This window comes from Schistocerca gregaria, chromosome 2, assembly GCF_023897955.1.
Source record: "Schistocerca gregaria isolate iqSchGreg1 chromosome 2, iqSchGreg1.2, whole genome shotgun sequence".
Lineage (NCBI taxonomy): Eukaryota > Metazoa > Arthropoda > Insecta > Orthoptera > Acrididae > Schistocerca > Schistocerca gregaria.
Window position 1 is genome coordinate 88589045 of NC_064921.1, and position 17615 is coordinate 88606659.

General features: G+C 45.9%; 1 protein-coding gene across 1 annotated transcript in view; it reads left to right on the forward strand.

The window, feature by feature from the left end:
- Window positions 1-16547, forward strand: part of LOC126336386 (uncharacterized proline-rich protein-like) — a 141085-nt gene extending 124538 nt beyond the window's left edge. Inside the window, exon 3 of the mRNA XM_050000009.1 lies at window positions 16201-16547. Coding sequence (XP_049855966.1) covers window positions 16201-16425 — 225 coding nt within the window. The 3' untranslated portion in view covers window positions 16426-16547. The remainder of the gene's footprint in view (window positions 1-16200) is intronic.
- The last annotated feature ends 1068 nt before the right edge of the window (window positions 16548-17615 follow it).

Sequence of the window (17615 nt, forward strand, 5' to 3'; positions counted from 1 at the left end):
CCTTTTTCTGTAAGCGCGTGTCTAGAATTTGCTCTTTCAGCCTTTCTCTTCATCATTTAAATGGACGTGACCACCAGAGATTTTAAGAATTTAACACCTTGCACGTGATGACGATGTTTTTCTGACTCCTGAAGACTGTAAGGACCTTAAGCGACAAGTCCTAGCCTGGAAGAATCGTCTTCAACACTTCCGACAATGACTCAGTATAAAGATGAGAAAAAACCTATCAACAGAAGAAGAAACACTGGCTCCATGAAGGTCAATGATATAGATGTGCCAAAGACAAATATTTTCAAGTACCCTGGCTCAAAAATCGCTGACGACGGGTGAAGCGTTCCCGAAATCACAAACCTCATTAGAAAAGGTTGGTTTAAATGGCGGACAGCGATTGGATTGTCACAAAAGAAGCAGAGCAGCGACTTGCTGTAGTGGAAACCAAAATGCTTCGGTGGGCATTTGGGGTGAGACTTCATGACCATGTGGCCAGTGATGAAATTTGGCTCCTAGTGTAGAGAAGAAGAGAGAGAGCCGTATACAGTGATATGGTCACGTGGAATGCTGTTGGTAAACGATCTACTGGGGGACTGAGACAACGTTGGCTGGATACGATCCACGTCAAACACTGAGGGAGAAGCAGAATAAGGAGAGGCCTGGGACCATTAATAAGTTGGATTAACTGAATAGACAGATAAAATCCAACGAAAAGCACCGCATTTCGTCATGGGAATGTTTAGTATGGGCAAGAGCGTTAGAGACACGTTCAACAAACTCCATGACAGTCGCTGCAAGAGAGGCGTTATGTATCGCACAGGCTTATCATCGACGTTCGTCCATTCGCAAATGGAACACTGAAAGGAGAAGGTGATGGTGTTACCAGAGGTACTATCCGCCACACACCGTTAGGCGGCTACGTTAGATATCGATCTAGCTTCATTCCCTGAGTACATTAGACTTGCATTCCTCCGCTCATTGTCATGCTGAGTCAGAGCTCTGTCGCCTTTGCACAATGAAGCAACGCCACGAAACGCATCTTGATGGCACAAGACCACGAAAGCCAGTGAGACAAAGCTGTTGCTGGTGGGGCTATTTAAAACCTCGACTTTCGAAGAAAACGGCTGACTACGCAAAGGGCTATATTTTTCATAGCCATCTGAGCTGTGCTTATCTGCACAGTGTTGGGCAGTCTGCTTAGTTGCCTTAGGTTGCCGTCTTCTAACTGCTAGAACCGTTTCTCTGGCGCCTTTCTGGTGTATTCATGCGTGAAAGACTGTTCAGACTTAGTACAACGGCATCCCTAATAACGTAAGACGTCATATTAGCGAAAACTGCTAACTTCCGAATAAATTGCATTTAACGAAAAGCAAATGGTAATTTTCGTTTTCACTTGTTCAATAATATTTATTTACAATTGGTTTATGTTATATTTCAGTAGGATTACATTACGACAATACCATTGCACTGTGTCATATTTCATAAAGTCTTGTGTGTGGTAAATCATGTAGCAGGGAAAGAGGCAAAGTGTCGTATTGCATTCCTTACAACACGTTTTAGTCTGCTTCCGCTTTTCTGCGCTGTAGAGACAACGTAGCTGCTCCACTCGTCAGGTAGGTGAGGCCGTCTCGAGGGACGCTCTGATCTTTATCCTCCACTGAATCTTCTTTTTTCTACTTTACATTTTTCCAGGATTCCCTGTGCGACTCCCATTTGAAAGCTGGCGTAGCTAATTTTCCTTACGAATTTCTTATATCTGCGATAAGCGTTGAAAAGGGACATGTCCAAGATGTGAATAAACAGCTTGTGATTTTCTGATGCTTTCCACGGTCTTTATACCGTGTCACTTTTATGGACAAATCCCATTGATGTATTGTAGTCTAATACTACTGAAAGTTTCAGTTGCTTGCCGGCCGCGGTGGGTGGTCTAGCGGTTCTAGGCGCGCAGGGGGTGTGTGTGTGTGTGTGGGGGGGGGGGGGGAGATTGGGGGGGGGGGATTGGGTGTGTGTGTGTGTGTGTGTGTGTGGGTGTGTGTGTGTGGGGGGGGGGGGTTGTTGTTGTTAGCATAAGTTACTTTAAGTAGTGTGGAAGTGTAGGAACCGACCACCTCACCAATTTGGTCCCGTAGGAATTCACACACATTTGAACATTCTTTCAGTCCAAATGCATGTTTCTTCGGGTCCAAGTTATCATTTTTCCACGTTATTTTTCTCTTGTTTGGCGGTTCTGACGCCTCTTGATCTAACTCACTATCTGTAGATTCGTCTTCTGTGAACAAATCCAAATAAGGGGAAGTCAGTGGAACAGCAGGAGCAGTACGTGTACCTCATGTAGATGTAGATACAATAGGTGTTACATGTCCATTGTCGGATTCGGACGACGATTCGCTTTCATCTTCGGAGTCACTACCCAGTATGAGAGAAAGAGCTTCCTCTACAGTATATCGCTTATCTGCCATATCACTTGTAGTAGAAACTAACTACAGATCAGCAACAAGGCGGGAAATGAGCAGTGCAACTCTGGCGAAACCAACGCTTAAAAACTGAATGCAACTGCCATTTAGTGACGCTGTTGTTAACTACAGACTTTGAACAAAGCCGCTAGATTGTGCATAAGCTAAACTTCCATACAAGTCGGACGTAATGAGGTGGAGAAATACGGCGCGAGGCGAAATTGCTACAGCAGTCCACCGGCTGAGCGGCACATTCGCTCCCGACTTCTACAAACGTTCACCGTAGCGAAGGGGTTACTGTTTGTTTGGTATGTCCCGTCATCCCCCTTTCAAGAAGGGACGCCGAACAGATTTGCAGGACTATAGACCTATATCTCTAACGTCGATCAGTTGTAGAATTTTGGAACACGTATTATGTTCGAGTATAATGACTTTTCTGGAGAGTAGAAATCTACTCTGTAGGAATAAGCATGGGTTTCGAAAAAGACGGTCGTGTGAAACCCAGCTCACCCTATTCGTCCACGAGACGCAGAGGGCCATAGACACGGGTTCACGGGTAGATGCCGTGTTTCTTGACTTCCGCAAGGCGTTCGATACAGTTCCCCACAGTCGTTTAATGAACAAAGTAAGAGCGTACGGACTATCAGACCAATTGTGTGATTGCATTGAAGAGTTCCTGGATAACAGAACACAGCATGTCATTCTCAATGGAGAGAAGTCTTCCGAAGTAAGAGAGATTTCAGGTGTGCCGCAGGGGAGTGTCATAGGACCGTTGCTATTCACAATATACATAAATGACCTGGTGGATGACATCGGAAGTTCACTGATCCTTTTTGTAGATGATGCTGTTGTGTATCGAGAGATTGTAACAATGGAAAATTGTACTGAAATGCAGGAGGGTCGGCAGCGAATTGGCGCTTGGTGCAGGGAATGGCAGTTGAATCTCAATGTAGACAAGTGTAATGTGCTGCGAATACATAGAAAGATAGATCCCTTATCATTTAGCTACAAAATAGCAGGTCAGCAACTGGAAGCAGTTAATTCCATAAATTATCTGGGAGTACGCATTAGGAGTGATTTAAAATGGAATGATCATATAAAGTTGATCGTCGGTAAAGCAGATGCCAGACTGAGATTCATTGGAAGAATGCTAAGGACATGGAATCCGAAGACAAAAGAAGTAGGTTACAGTACGCTTGTTCGCCCATTGCTTGAATACTGCTCAGCAGTGTGGGATCCGTACCAGATAGGGTTGATAGAAGAGAGAGAGAAGATCCAACGGAGAGCAGTGCGCTTCATTACAGGATCATTTAGTAATCGCGAAAGCGTTACGGAGATGATAGATAAACTCCAGTGGGAGACTCTGCAGGAGAGACGTTCAGTAGCTCGGTACGGGCTTTTGTTAAAGTTTGGAGAACATACGTTGACCGAAGAGTCAAGCAGTATATTGCTCCCTCCTACGTATATCTCGCGAAGAGACCATAAGGATAAAGTCAGAGAGATTAGAGCCCACACAGAAGCATACCGACAATCCTTCTTTCCACGAACAGTACGAGACTGGAATAGAAGGGAGAACCCAGAGAGGTACTCAGGGTACCCTCCGCCACATACCGCCAGGTGGCTTGCGGAGCATGGATGTAGATGTAGAAATTGGTGGCATACAAAGTGGTTTGATCAGGAATTCAAAAAGATTGTTAGCGATGGGCAAGTGTTGCAGGGAGTCTCCAAGTTGCGAGATTTCTAGACATGTTTCTGCCCCCATGGACCTTTTCCCTCACGTTTGGTAAGATTCTCGCATTTACATGTTGGTGTTGCGGGTCGTCTTCCCCCCCCTCCCTCTTCACCCCTCCCTCCTTCCGACGGATTTCGCTGTTTGATGAGTGTGGTAGATAGATTCACTAATTCACTAGGTGGTTTGGAGTGGTGCCTGACATATCTCCAATTTCTGTCACCAGGACCCTCCTAAAGTGCTGGTGCTTGACTTGGCACTCTACAAGTTGTCACCACGGACAGGGCTAGGCATTTCAAGTGCCAGTTATTAGAAAAGCTTATGAGAATGAGAATGAGTGGTTGCAAACATATTCGAACCACTAGCTACCATCCCTGAGCATGTGTATCGCGCATTGAATACGGCCTTGGCCTGCGGTATAGAGGCCTGGTCGGACGTGCTGCCTTCAGTACTGATAGGCTATACTCTGTCCTGAAATAGGATTTGGGTTGCTCGCCTCGTCAACTACTCTGTCGTGAGCAATTATTAGTTGCGGGTGAATTTTTTTCACCAACTCCTGCGCCTAGTCACTGGTGGGGAATCAGATGCATTCTTGCACAGATTACACTCGTACGTGCGTCATTTGCCAGAGAATCCAGTTAGTCATGGCGGCACACCCATCTTCTATCACAAAGATTTATTCAGGTATTGTGTGGCTGAGAGATGACACTTAAGAAAACGTCGCACTCTTCACAATATACAGACTACTTTAAGGTCATAGCCCGCAGGGATAAAAGATTCATAATTGAGAAAAATGGGAAATGAGACACTGTAGCAGTTGAACGTCTGATGCTTGTTTACACAGCAGCGAGCGATCCAATCAGACCCGTACCTCAGTCACAAAATTTAATGCGTGACGCAACGGATGCGAGATTGCGGGTGCCTATTGCAGTTCCTTCTGATACTCAAATGTGTGTGAAATCCTAAGGGACCAAAGTGCTTAGGTCATCGGTCCCTAGACCTACACACTACTTAAAATAACTTATACTAAGGGAGGACTCGAACCTCCGGCGGGAGGGGCCGCGCAGACCGTTACATTACGCCTCAAACCGCGCGGCCACTGCGCGGCCCAGTTCCTTCTGGTTAATACGAGGGCTATCCACAAAGTACATTACGTTTTGGAATCAAAAATAAAGTAAGTATTGGATTTTTTAATTATATACAGATGAAAGCCACACTTCAATACTACTTTTCTACATAGTTGCCCTTTAAATTAAAGCACTTATCGTAGCGATGGACGGGCTTGGAAATTCCTTCGTCGTAAAATTCGGCCGCCTGCGCCTTCAACCACGTGGTTAATCAATAACCCGGTAGAAATACGATTTTTGTGGATTTCTTGGAAAGAGGCACTACAATAAACTCTCAAAGGTATTGCAAAACTCTGCACAACCTCAGAAGAGCAATACAAAACAAGCGCAGGGGAAAGTTTGGCTTAAAGATCTTGCTGATTCACGGCAAATGCCACTCGTGAAGTTCTCGAATCTTTTAAGTGGGAGTTGTTTCCTCATCCGCCGTACAGTCCAGACCTGGCACCGAGCGACTTCCACTTATTCCCAGCAATGAAGAAGTGGTTGGCTGTGCAGCGTTTTGACGACGACGCACAGCTTCAAGAAGAGGTGACCACGTGGTTGAAGGCGCAGGCGGCCGAAGTTTACGACGAAGGAATTTTCCAAGCTCGTCCATCGCTACGGTAAGTGCCTTAATTTAAAGGGCAACTATGTAGAAAAGTAGTATTGAAGTGTGGCTTTCATCTGTATATAATAAAAAAAATCTCCAATACTTTATTTTTAATTCCAAAACGTAATGTACTTTGTAGATAGCCCTCGTATTACGTGATCCGGCAGACAGGTAAATTGTAAATACTCGCTGGTTAGAGGAGCTCCTGGTTTTCTAATTTTGTCAAGCTAAGGAATGAACCGCAAATGTTTAATCTGTGATGTGTTGCAAGATCTCCCGAGCCACAGCTCATCGAAAAGGGCAGGGGATGCGGGAGGGGGGGGGGGGGGCGAACTGGCGACATCAGTAAGGAGAGTTGAGAGGTCAAATGTAAACATCAAAATAGTGATTCACAGAATTGTGATATACAGAATTGTCGTTATCTTTGTGTTATTAGTTTCGTTGGTAGTTGTGTGTGACGCTCCATGTTTCGTTGTGTGGTAAACGTGTTCTAATCACGTATAAACCACGTCCGTATTTGAAGTGGAATCAACTATTCCCACATTACACATTGGTAGTTCAAGGCAGTTATTTGATGTTTTTAGTGTTATAGCCTGTGTCTTACGAAAGTATACCACTTCTATGCTACGGCACAATAATTTATGAAAAGCGCCTTATTTTGGTACTGTTTATCATAGTTAAAAATTTTATAATATTCGTAGATTAAGCCTTTAGAAAATGTATACGATGTGCGAAGATGCAGCTGCAACGTTACAACTGTAACGTAACTGATAGCATTGTGAGCTGTTAAGTGGAAGGAAGGTGGTTTACGTCTAGCTCCCTCCAAAACCGTTTTTCCACCTTTTGTTTTCTAAAAGATCATGGGTCTTTCTCATTAATTTAATAGAAGTATTATCTGCAGTAGTCTGTTATTTACTGTAAACAATGTATTGGCTCTTTTCTTGTGCATAGGCCATATTATCTTAGCGTGGTTGTCAGTCTGTCAGGTAGTAAACACTAGTTAGACACTGGGAGTTTTTGATGTTACGAAACTTTGTGTAAAAATGTATATTCTTGTTTTGTGGAGTGCCTCGTGTGTGGTAAATATCTTGTTCAATTATCCAGAACGAAATTTTCACTCTGCAGTAGAGAGTGCGCTGATATGAAACTTTCTGGCAGTTTCACAGTTTTAATCTGCCTGGAAGTTTCGTTTTCATCTTATTCAATGACCGTAAACAGCTTCGAAAAAATATCCTCTTACATTAAAAGAAATTACGAAACAAATTCCGATTCTGAAACCTGTGCGATGAAGTACAGTATTTCAGAGTGATGAAAGTTAATACAACATCGAGAATATGGGTGTTATGCATGCTTAAACTGACTTTAGACACTATACTTTAACTACATTCAATTTAAAACCGAAAAATGAGATGGAGATTAGACTGAATTAACGAATAACTTCCGCTAGTACATATCTTAGATCGTTTAACAGCATTATATAATGTTCCTCAACCAGCAGTTTGCTATTCTAGCCTTCGACGAGTCTAGAATGTTCTTCACTATGTTCTCCGCTCGTCTTCGACAATCGCTAACAGAGTTAACGCGGCTATTTTAAGCGCGTCCATTTTCGGAAAGAAACTGTGTGATTTACGCGCCAGATGCAGCTGGGAGCTGTTGGCTTTATATTCTCCTAACCTCTCCTAAGTTTTTTTTAGGTGATTAAACTTCATGCTTAAGCACAAAAAAAATTCCTAGATAGGCCATACCTTTTAAGCAAATGTCTTCTTCATATCATGACCAACGAATACTTCATAAATGTTAGCACAGTCGATTTAATTACGTTCTGCACAGGTTAACATATACGCCCTTTTCCTCAGCTATACCTTTTATTTCACTTTACTAGTAAATTCAAGGTCAGGAGTTAAGTTCGCGTCTTGTCCCAATAAGTAACTATCATATAGTTTATGTGCAGGCGCAAGGTATTGTGTCCGCCTAGGCGGGCCTCATGACGCTACGGTCAGTTCCAGTACAGCACTCGTGGCTGCCACATCGCGGTCGCGAAGTGGGGCCGAGGCAGTGCCAGATAAGTTTTTACAGTCTGATGATAATTGATGGATTTGTAGTGTTAGCTTGACGATGTCCACTATGGTCAAACAGTACATACTGTTATTCTGAAGAAGGTTGGATTATCCCGACTGGAACTTAGGTAAATTCTAAGTAAACGGTGCAACTGAGCCTGTTCATTATTAAAATTAAAATTAATATTTATACGGTTGCTGACAGGACGGCAAAATGTTGAAGATATTCAGGCTCAGTTTCATTTGTCCAGTTACGTCAACAAGCAGAACTTTAGATTCTGGAGAGACGTAAATCCTAGACAACAGCATGAGCGAACTCCATTCCACAAGTGTTACTGTGCCTTCATCAGGAGTCATAGGAACCTACCTTTTCGAAGATGATCTAGACAGTGTTGCGAATCTGACGGCACAAAGATACTGAAACAGATTGTAAACGAGGAAACATTACGTTGGAGCAACCTCGCACATGACAGGAGTAAGCATGAACGTTGGTAATGCTGTATTTACAAATCACGCTATCTCTCGAAACGGAGACATCACAGGAGCTACACGTTCACCGGATGTAACAGCACATGCCTTTTTCTTGTTACCTGAAGAGTAACAGGATAACCCATGACGACCGAGTGGGGTAGCGCAGAGGTTATCACACTGGACTCGCATTTGGGAGTGTGACGGTTCAAACCCGCGTCCGGTCATCCTCATTTGAGTTTCCTCTGGTTTCCCAAAATAGTTTGAGGCAGATGCCGGGATGTTCCTTCGAAAAAGTAAGCCCGCTTTCCTTCTCCATCCTTCCCTAATCCGAGCTTGTGCTCCGTCGCTAATGACTTCGTTGTCGACGGGACGTTAGAGTCTAATCTCCTCCTCCTTCTCCCATGACGAATAGTTGAAGAGCTGAAATAACGGATCTGACAAGTGGTGGTTCAAGCCCCAGCAGCACACTATGGAATGTAAAGACTCGCTCAGAAGTAGGCCCACTGGGGATGGCGCTTATTGCTGCAACCGGCTTTTCTCATTGCCACTTTAAGCCACCTGTTAAAACCGCTCAGAATAATCGGTTTTTGAAATAATAGATTTTCGGTTTTTTATTCCTATTATTCCCAGTAATAGACGTGGAAATCGAACGAAAATTGAAAAATTTTGACTCTCTTAGTTTGAAGATACGTAGAATAAAAATATTAAATTAAATAGGCAATTAACAGAACACTTAGTCCATTCACCGTTTGCTGCTGTTTTCGAAAAGTATTAAGTGACTGAATGTTACAAATCACTTGGCTTCTGCTGTTGATTCAAAATTTTTTTAACCCTATTCAAAAATCATGTTGTCCTCGAAGATTATATCACTATTTGCGCATTGCGAATTGTCAATGCTAAAAAGTGAAAACTGAGATTGAAGAACACTATTTTTCGAGTTGATTTTGCCATTTTCAAGTGCTACAAGCAGATACAGGCATATGATGTAGACACAGGCAGCAAACCAGCCACTTTCTCTATTTATTGCAAAGTATGAGCGAATCGTTAAATTTTAAGTTTTTTTCCTCATATGGTATCACAAGTTTGTTGTGGTTCCTCATTTTTTCTAAAGTTTTAAAGCAAATGGAGCATTGTAGTTCATTGAGACCACACTTAGGAAAATATTGTGAGACTAGGAATGGTGCCATTCTGTAACAGCTGATTTCTGACGATGACAGCGATAACCTACCATTAGACCAGATGGGGAAAGTCTTGCTCACTGCGTGTACACGCCTACTATCCAATATGCCACCGCACGTGGTAACGGTTAACATTATTGTGTCAGGAATGTAACAATTCTTATTCCATACGTGCGTTGCTCGTTTCTGTCGGCATTGTGATTAAAATAGCGCTGATCGCTTTTCCTATTTTCTATTATAGTGCAATATTCCGAAGCAATGGAAATTGTACGAATAAAAATTATTCGTTTTTAAAAAAATCTTTATTTAAAAACCAAAAATTTTATCACTGTTGCTATGACTAATTTATATTTCTGTTATTTTACCCAGTTACGAGTAAAAAATTTAAAAAACGCTGTGTACAACCGAGATCAAAGAAATGCCGAATAATACAGATTATTCAGCACTAAAACACCGGTATATGTTTTAACTGGTCTGTTTTTATCATCCCTAACGTAAAACCTAGACAACAGCATCAGCAACATATCCATTCCACAAAAGATACTGTGCCTTCATCTGGGAGCATAGAGCCATATTTTTTCGAATAGGATCAAGGCAGTGCTGTGACAGTGACATGTTGTAAAACTTTCTTACTCCACAACTTCCTCAGTGCGAAGTAAGCGAGGAGACATTTTCCCAACAAGATGAAGCAACATGACAGGAGTAAGCATGAACGTTGGTAATGTTTTATTTCCAAATCACGTTATCTCTCAAAATGGGGATATCGCACGGGCTCCCTGTTCACCGAACGTAACAGCGTGCACGTTTTTCTTGCTACCTGAAGAGAGTTGAAGACCTGAAAGATTGTATTCGACAGGAGGTGATTCAGACCTCTCTGGTATACTAAAGAATGTGATGAATAAGTTAAAGACTCGCCTAGAAGTAAGACTACAAGCGATGATGCTTATCGTTAAAGCAAACGGCTTTCGGTTATATCGTTTTTTTCAACGCCGGTTTAACCCGACTATTAAAATCGCTCAAAATATCCGATTTTTGGGAAAACCGATTTTCTGTTTTTATTTCTGTTATTTCCTACAGTAAGCGTGGAAATCGAACAAAGATTAAAAAAATTGACTCCCTCAGTTTGAAGATACATATTCAATTAAACAGGCAAATAAAAGAAATCTTAGTCCGTCCACCGGTTGCTCCTTTTCTCGAGAAGTGTTAAGTGGTTCAACATTACAAAACATCACTTATATTCTCCTAAAGATTCTAATTTTCTTAAACTCTACACAAAAATCATGTTGTAATCGAGTATCATACAACTACTTGGGCAATACAAATGGCACCAAAGTGTGAAAACTGAGGTTGAAGAAGTCAGTTTTTCGTGTTAATTTGTCCGTTTTCAAGCGCTACAAGGAGATAAAGGCATATTACGTAGATACCGACAACAGAGCAGCTATTTTTATTTTAAATCATGAGTGAATTGTTAAATTTTAAGTTGTCTTCTTACATGATGATCCAAGTTCATAGTGTTTTAAAGTACATGGAGCATTGTAGTTCATTGATACAACACTTCGTAAAATATTTCCAAATTAGGGATGCTGCCATTCCATAATACAATTGATTTCTGACGGCGAAGCTACCATTGGACCAAGTTAGCAGGTGTAGCACACTGCATGTACAGGCCTACCACCTAATATGCCACTACACATGGTAACAGGTACATTACTATGTTAGGAATGCTGTAGCAATTATTATGCCCTGTGTGATTCTTGAGTTTCTCCCGGCGTATTTGATAATCAAAATATCCACGGCCGTACTGCCAGTCTACAGTGTCCAACGGGCACAATATTTCGGCGATCATACATCTCGCCATCATCAGGTGAACTGACGGACTGAGCTCCTGTGAACGTGCCGGCACGGGAGATCCGTACGCTATGGCTGCTCAGATGGAACTGGATTCGGTCGCTGACGCTGGAATGACGAGCCTGTCCTTGGCTCGTGGTGGTGCAGTTTAGACAAAAATTTGTCATTCCTGCGGTTCCTGTAAGAGAGAGAAATATATATTACCGCTCTTGTCGATTGGTCCTGTCTGATGTAACCTCAAAAAGAGAAAGACACACTCTGGTGAGGGATTAGTAAAACTTAATGCCTCAGCAGGTCAGGCCAACGCGTGCTTGGCCTGTGATGAGGTTGTTGGCCCAGTCCACGGATGAGCCGGTTGCGGGAGCGTCCCGTCTTCTCGTAGAACTTCCTGGCGATGGCGGAGAGGCAGGATCCCGGTGTCCTCGTGGAGTTGGCGCGTCGAAAAGCGCCTCGGAAGATGCATAGCAGTCTTCAGGGCGCGGTTCTGTATCCGCTGCAGAGTCACAATGTGAGCATCTGCGGCTTTCCCCCAGACAGTGGGCGAACCAATGTTAGGTAAAGCATGATGCCGTGTTGCGGTAGCAACGACGATTGCGGGTTTAGCAGCGGATACAGGGCGCGGAGGCGTCCTATTGCTCTCCCTTTCACATCACGGATGTGATGCTTCCAGGTGAGCCTGCGGTCTAGGGTAACGCCTAGGTATTTCGCCGTCCCACTCCGTGGGATAGGTTCTCCCAGGATTTCGAGCGGCGTAAGCCCTGGCGGCAGAAGTCTTCGAGTGAAGATGACTGCCTGGCTCTTTGTGGCGTTGAATTTCAACCGCCACTTTGTTGCCCATGAGCCCAAGGCGTCGCACCCGCGTTGGTGTCTGTTTCTCAGCACTTGGGCGTTCATGCTGCGAGTGAACAGGGCCGTATCATCAGCGTACAGCGCCAGTTCGAGTCCTGCCACCTTCGGCGCGTCGGCAGTGTACAGGGAGTACAGCGAGGGGCCGAGAACCGACCCCTGCGGCACCCCTGCGCGTGTCTGCCGGTCTGTGGACGTACCGTCGTCAGCCCTCACGTGGAAGGTTCGTTCGCACAGGTACGACCGCAGCAGCGTCACGTGGGACGTCGGTATCTCTTGTTCAAAAAGTTTGAACTCGAGACTGTAGTGCCACACCGACTCAAACGCTCGGGAGACATCGAGGAACACTGCGCCAAAGAATTCCCTTGTTTCCAGTGCCCTCATCGCCGGTTCTACCACCCGCAAAAGCTGGTGGGAAGTGGCATGTTCTTCTCGGAAACCGAACTGCTCGTCCGGGATGATGTCCTCCTAGGTGACTTGTCGCATCAGTCTTCTCGCGTACAGCCTCTCGAAAACTTTCGAGAGGGACGGGAGTAGGCTGATGGGTCGGTAGCTCGATGCCTGGCGTGGGTCCTTGCCGGATTTCAGAATGGCCACGAGCTCCGCGTGTTTCCACGCAGAGGGGTAGTCACCTGGTCGGAGAATCTCGTTGAGAACATCGGCAAGTTGCCGATGTAGGCCCGGCGGAAGGTTCTTCAGCAGGAGGTTTGTGACGCCATGGCTGCCTCCAGCCTTCTTGGTGTTCAGCGAGCGAAGCTGCACAGCAACTTCCTCCTCCGTTATCGGCTCGATAACGCCGCCTTCCTCCCTTACGGCGCGGAAGGTTTGTAGTTGCTCGTGGACCCGCCGTATGTGGTCGTCGTTGATGACGTCGGCTACCGGTGTGAAGTTTGCTGCAAATGCGTCAGCCAGGACGCTGGCTTTCACGTCGGGGTCGCTGGCGAAGTCGTTCCGGACCTGTAAAGGCGGTATTCGCTATCGCCGGCGTAGTCTTTACCACCCTCCATGCACTGTCATCCTCAGGATTGAGGGTAGACACAAGGTCTTCCCATTCCTGGTTCCGGTGATGCTCGACTGCTGCCGTCTCATGCGGTTTAATCGGCGCTTCGTGTCTGGTTGGCGAGTGAGCTGCCATTCACGAAACAGTCGGTTGTTCTCGGTGATCGCGTCCAGGATAGGGCGCGGTAGCTGTCGCGAGAAGTCTCGTGGTCCTTGGCGACGTCTCAGCGTGGCTTCCTCCGCTGCTCGGAGTATTCTTCGGGTGAAGAATGCTAGGGCGGCGTCTGCCCCTACCACGGAGGGGTTTGGCGCGTCCTCGAGCAGTTCGAGCGCTTTCATCCGAAAGCGCTCGGCGTCGAGTCTGCGATAGCTCGGACGGCTGTCTGGAAGAGAAGCTCCGGCCACGTCGAGGCTATGGAGTACGAACGCACGTGGATTCTGGTACAGACGTCGAGATACTGGGACAGCGTTGTTAGAGGGGCCATCGAAATTCTCACCAATGACGATCTCATAAACCGTGACTGTGGCTATAATCTTAGCAAGGCTTGGGAACCAGCGATTGGGTTAATCAAGAGTAAATTGAGCAAACGTATAGTTGTGACGACCACGGCGGACAGAGCCATCACACCGACGTCATCTCAGACGCCGTCGCAATCTGTTCCACCGCGGGACCGTGTCGCGGGGCGCGGACAGCGGAAGGAGCGCGCCGCGGGCGGTGGCTATTTAAATCGGGCGCCGCTGCGACCGAATCCAGTTCCGCCTGAGCAGCCATAGCGTACGGATCTACGTGCCGGCACGTTCACAGGAGCTCAGTCCATCAGTTCACCTGATGATGGCGACATGTATGATCGCCGAAATATTGTGCCCGTTGGACACTGTAGACTGGCAGTACACCCGTGGATATTTTGATTATTATGCCATGTGTTCGTTGCTCGTTTCTGTCGGCATTGCCGGTAAAACAGGACTGAACACTTTTTCCATTTTGTATTATAACGCAGTTTTCCAAAGCAATGGAAATTTTACGAATAAAAAAAAGTTTATTTAAAAACTAAAAATTTTAGCACTGCTGCCAGGGCTAATTGATATTTATGTTCTTTTACCCAGTTACTAGGAAAGAATAAAAAGCGCTGCTATAACCGGGCCAAACATACCGAAAATATCAGTTATTCAGAACTGAAATACTGGTATCGGTTTTGACGGGTAGGTTTCCCCCGTGTCTACACCTAAACATACACTCCGGGAAATTGAAATAAGAACACCGTGAATTCATTGTCCCAGGAAGGGGAAACTTTATTGACACATCCCTGGGGTCAGATACATCCCATGATCACACTGACACAACCACAGGCACATAGACACAGGCAACAGAGCATGCACAATGTCGGCACTAGTATAATGTATATCCACCTTTCGCAGTAATGCAGGCTGCTACTCTCCCATGGAGACGATCGTACAGATGCTGGATGTAGTCCTGTGGAACGGCTTGCCATGCCATTTCCACCTGGCGCCTCAGTTGGACCAGCGTTCGTGCTGGACGTGCAGACCGCGTGAGACGACGCTTCATCCAGTCCCAAACATGCTCAATGGGGGACAGATCCGGAGATCTTGCTGGCCAGGGTAGTTGACTTACACCTTCTAGAGCACGTTGGGTGGCACGGGATACATGCGGACGTGCATTGTCCTGTTGGAACAGCAAGTTCCCTTGCCGGTCTAGGAATGGTAGAACGATGGGTTCGATGACGCTTTGGATGTACCGTGCACTATTCAGTGTCCTCTCGACGATCACCAGAGCTGTACGGCCAGTGTAGGAGATCGCTCCCCACACCATGATGCCGGGTGTTGGCCCTGTGTGCCTCGGTCGTATGCAGTCCTGATTGTGGCGCTCACCTGCACGAGGCCAAACACGCATACGACCATCATTGGCACCAAGGCAGAAGCGACTCTCATCGCTGAAGACGACACGTCTCCATTCGTCTCTCCATTCACGCCTGTCGCGACACCACTGGAGGCGGGCTGCACGATGTTGGGGCGTGAGCGGAAGACGGCCTAACGGCGTACGGGACCGTAGCCCAGCTTCGCGGAGACGGTTGCGAATGGTCCTCGCCGATACCCCAGGAGCAACAGTGTCCCTAATTTGCTGGGAAGTGGCGGTGCGGTCCCCTACGGCACTGCGTAGGATCCTACGGTCTTGGCGTGCATCCGTGCGTCGCTGCGGTCCGGTCCCAGGTCGACGGGCACGTGCACCTTCCGCCGACCACTGGCGACAACATCGATGTACTGTGGAGACCTCACGCCCCACGTGTTGAGCAATTCGGCGGTACGTCCACCCGGCCTCCCGCATGCCCACTATACGCCCTCGCTCAAAGTCCGTCAACTGCACATACGGTTCACGTCCACGCTGTCGCGGCATGCTACCAGTGTTAAAGACTGCGATGGAGTTCCGTATGCCACAGCAAACTGGCTGACACTGACGGCGGCGGTGCACAAATGCTGCGCAGCTAGCGCCATTCGACGGCCAACACCGCGGTTCCTGGTGTGTCCGCTGTGCCGTGCGTGTGATCATTGCTTGTACAGCCCTCTCGCAGTGTCCGGAGCAAGTATGGTGGGTCTGACACACCGGTGTCAATGTGTTCTTTTTTCCATTTCCAGGAGTGTAGATCATCTTACTCGAGATATTTTTAAAACGTTGTTCAATTTACTTAATTTTCTTAAACGATTGTGTATGTAATTTGAGATGGTAAAAATACAATAGGGAAAAATTCATTGTATTTTTTTTTACAACCTTTTCAAAAGACACTTTTCACTCTGCCTCACTCTGTACCACTAAGGCCATACTGTATGTCCACGAGTTTTTTGATGTTCTGATTCTCATAAAGGCGAGTGTCGCTAAAGAAAAGGTTTTGTGTGTGTAGACGGAGCCGCTGGCACCGCTGTCGTTGGTGTACAAGCAGATCTCGGACTCGACCGGCTACCGGCTGATGGTGTCTATGCCTGTGGGGCATCGCGACGACGGCACGTACGGCATCCTCACTTACGGCGTGCGCCCCGACCAGGAGTACACGCTGTCCACGTACTACGTCAACAACGTCACCTACTACAGCGTCCCGCCCGACATGCTGTTGCCCAGCCTCCTGTGACATGGCGCCACCCACCGCTGCCGCCCTCAAAATCCCTCGTCGTGTGCACTCTTCTCGATTGACTCGTTTCTTGTTTCTACTTGTAACATGCTTGCAGCAAATAAAATTTCAGTGTTCCAGGAGCAGCACGTTCATTTCTCTTCCTCCTTGAACTAAATACCCTTATTCAGTACCACTGGCAGTCAACTCGTTGAAACAAGATGTAAACTTCTTTTACGAGTGGATTTGTTTTTGCCTGGAGCAAAACACAATTTTATCTTCTCTTCTATTTCCCAGACATGTTTCACTGAAGTTTCAGCATCATCATTGAGCTTATATTTTCTTTCTATTAAAAGGAGAGATACTCTTTACTTATTGTACACACTCAAATTTCTATACACTACTAACAATTAAAGAGAACTATCAAATACAAAAAACCATAGTCGAAGGAAAACAAAAAATGAATACACAGCTCTCTGCAACAGAAATATGCTCTCAAAGAACTATCAGACAACACCAACTCAAACAACATCCCCCCTAGCCCCCTCCCACATACACAGTAAACTAAATAATTAAAGAAAATCCACCAACCTTCATCTACTTACTGTGATATCATCCAAAGACTGTGGCCGCCACACCAAAGTCAGCATTGCACACCGATACTGAAGATATTAGCCGTGTCTCGCTGCCGTCCGCAACGACAAATGGGAGAGGCTGAAGAAGACCACACTCCCCTCACCGCACAGCAGCTGCCTCACGCAGAGGTCAATATAGAGCCGACCATAGAAACGTTTTGCTCCAGTTTGTGACCTCAGCTGATGCAGTCATCATCTGATAGGACTAAAGAGTTATTCAAGTAACAGATGGAAATGTACTTTCGTAAAAGTTCAGTATTGTACATCAAGAGAACAGTTTGTTAATTAGTGCACCAAGTGAGGCTTTAATAGTCAGTGACAGTTGTAAATGTTTAAGCACTCCTGTGGCCAAGTATTGTATCAAGTTAAGTAAATCGTTTTATCATTTTTATGTACTGAAGTGAAATAATATTTCATATGTTGTAGATCAGATGACCCCCCCCCCATGAACCACGGACCTTGCCATTGGTGGGGAGGCTTGCGTGCCTCAACGATACAGATAGCCGTACCGTAGGTGCAACCACAACGGAGGGGTATCTGTTGAGAGGCCAGATAAACGTGTTGTTCCTGAAGAGG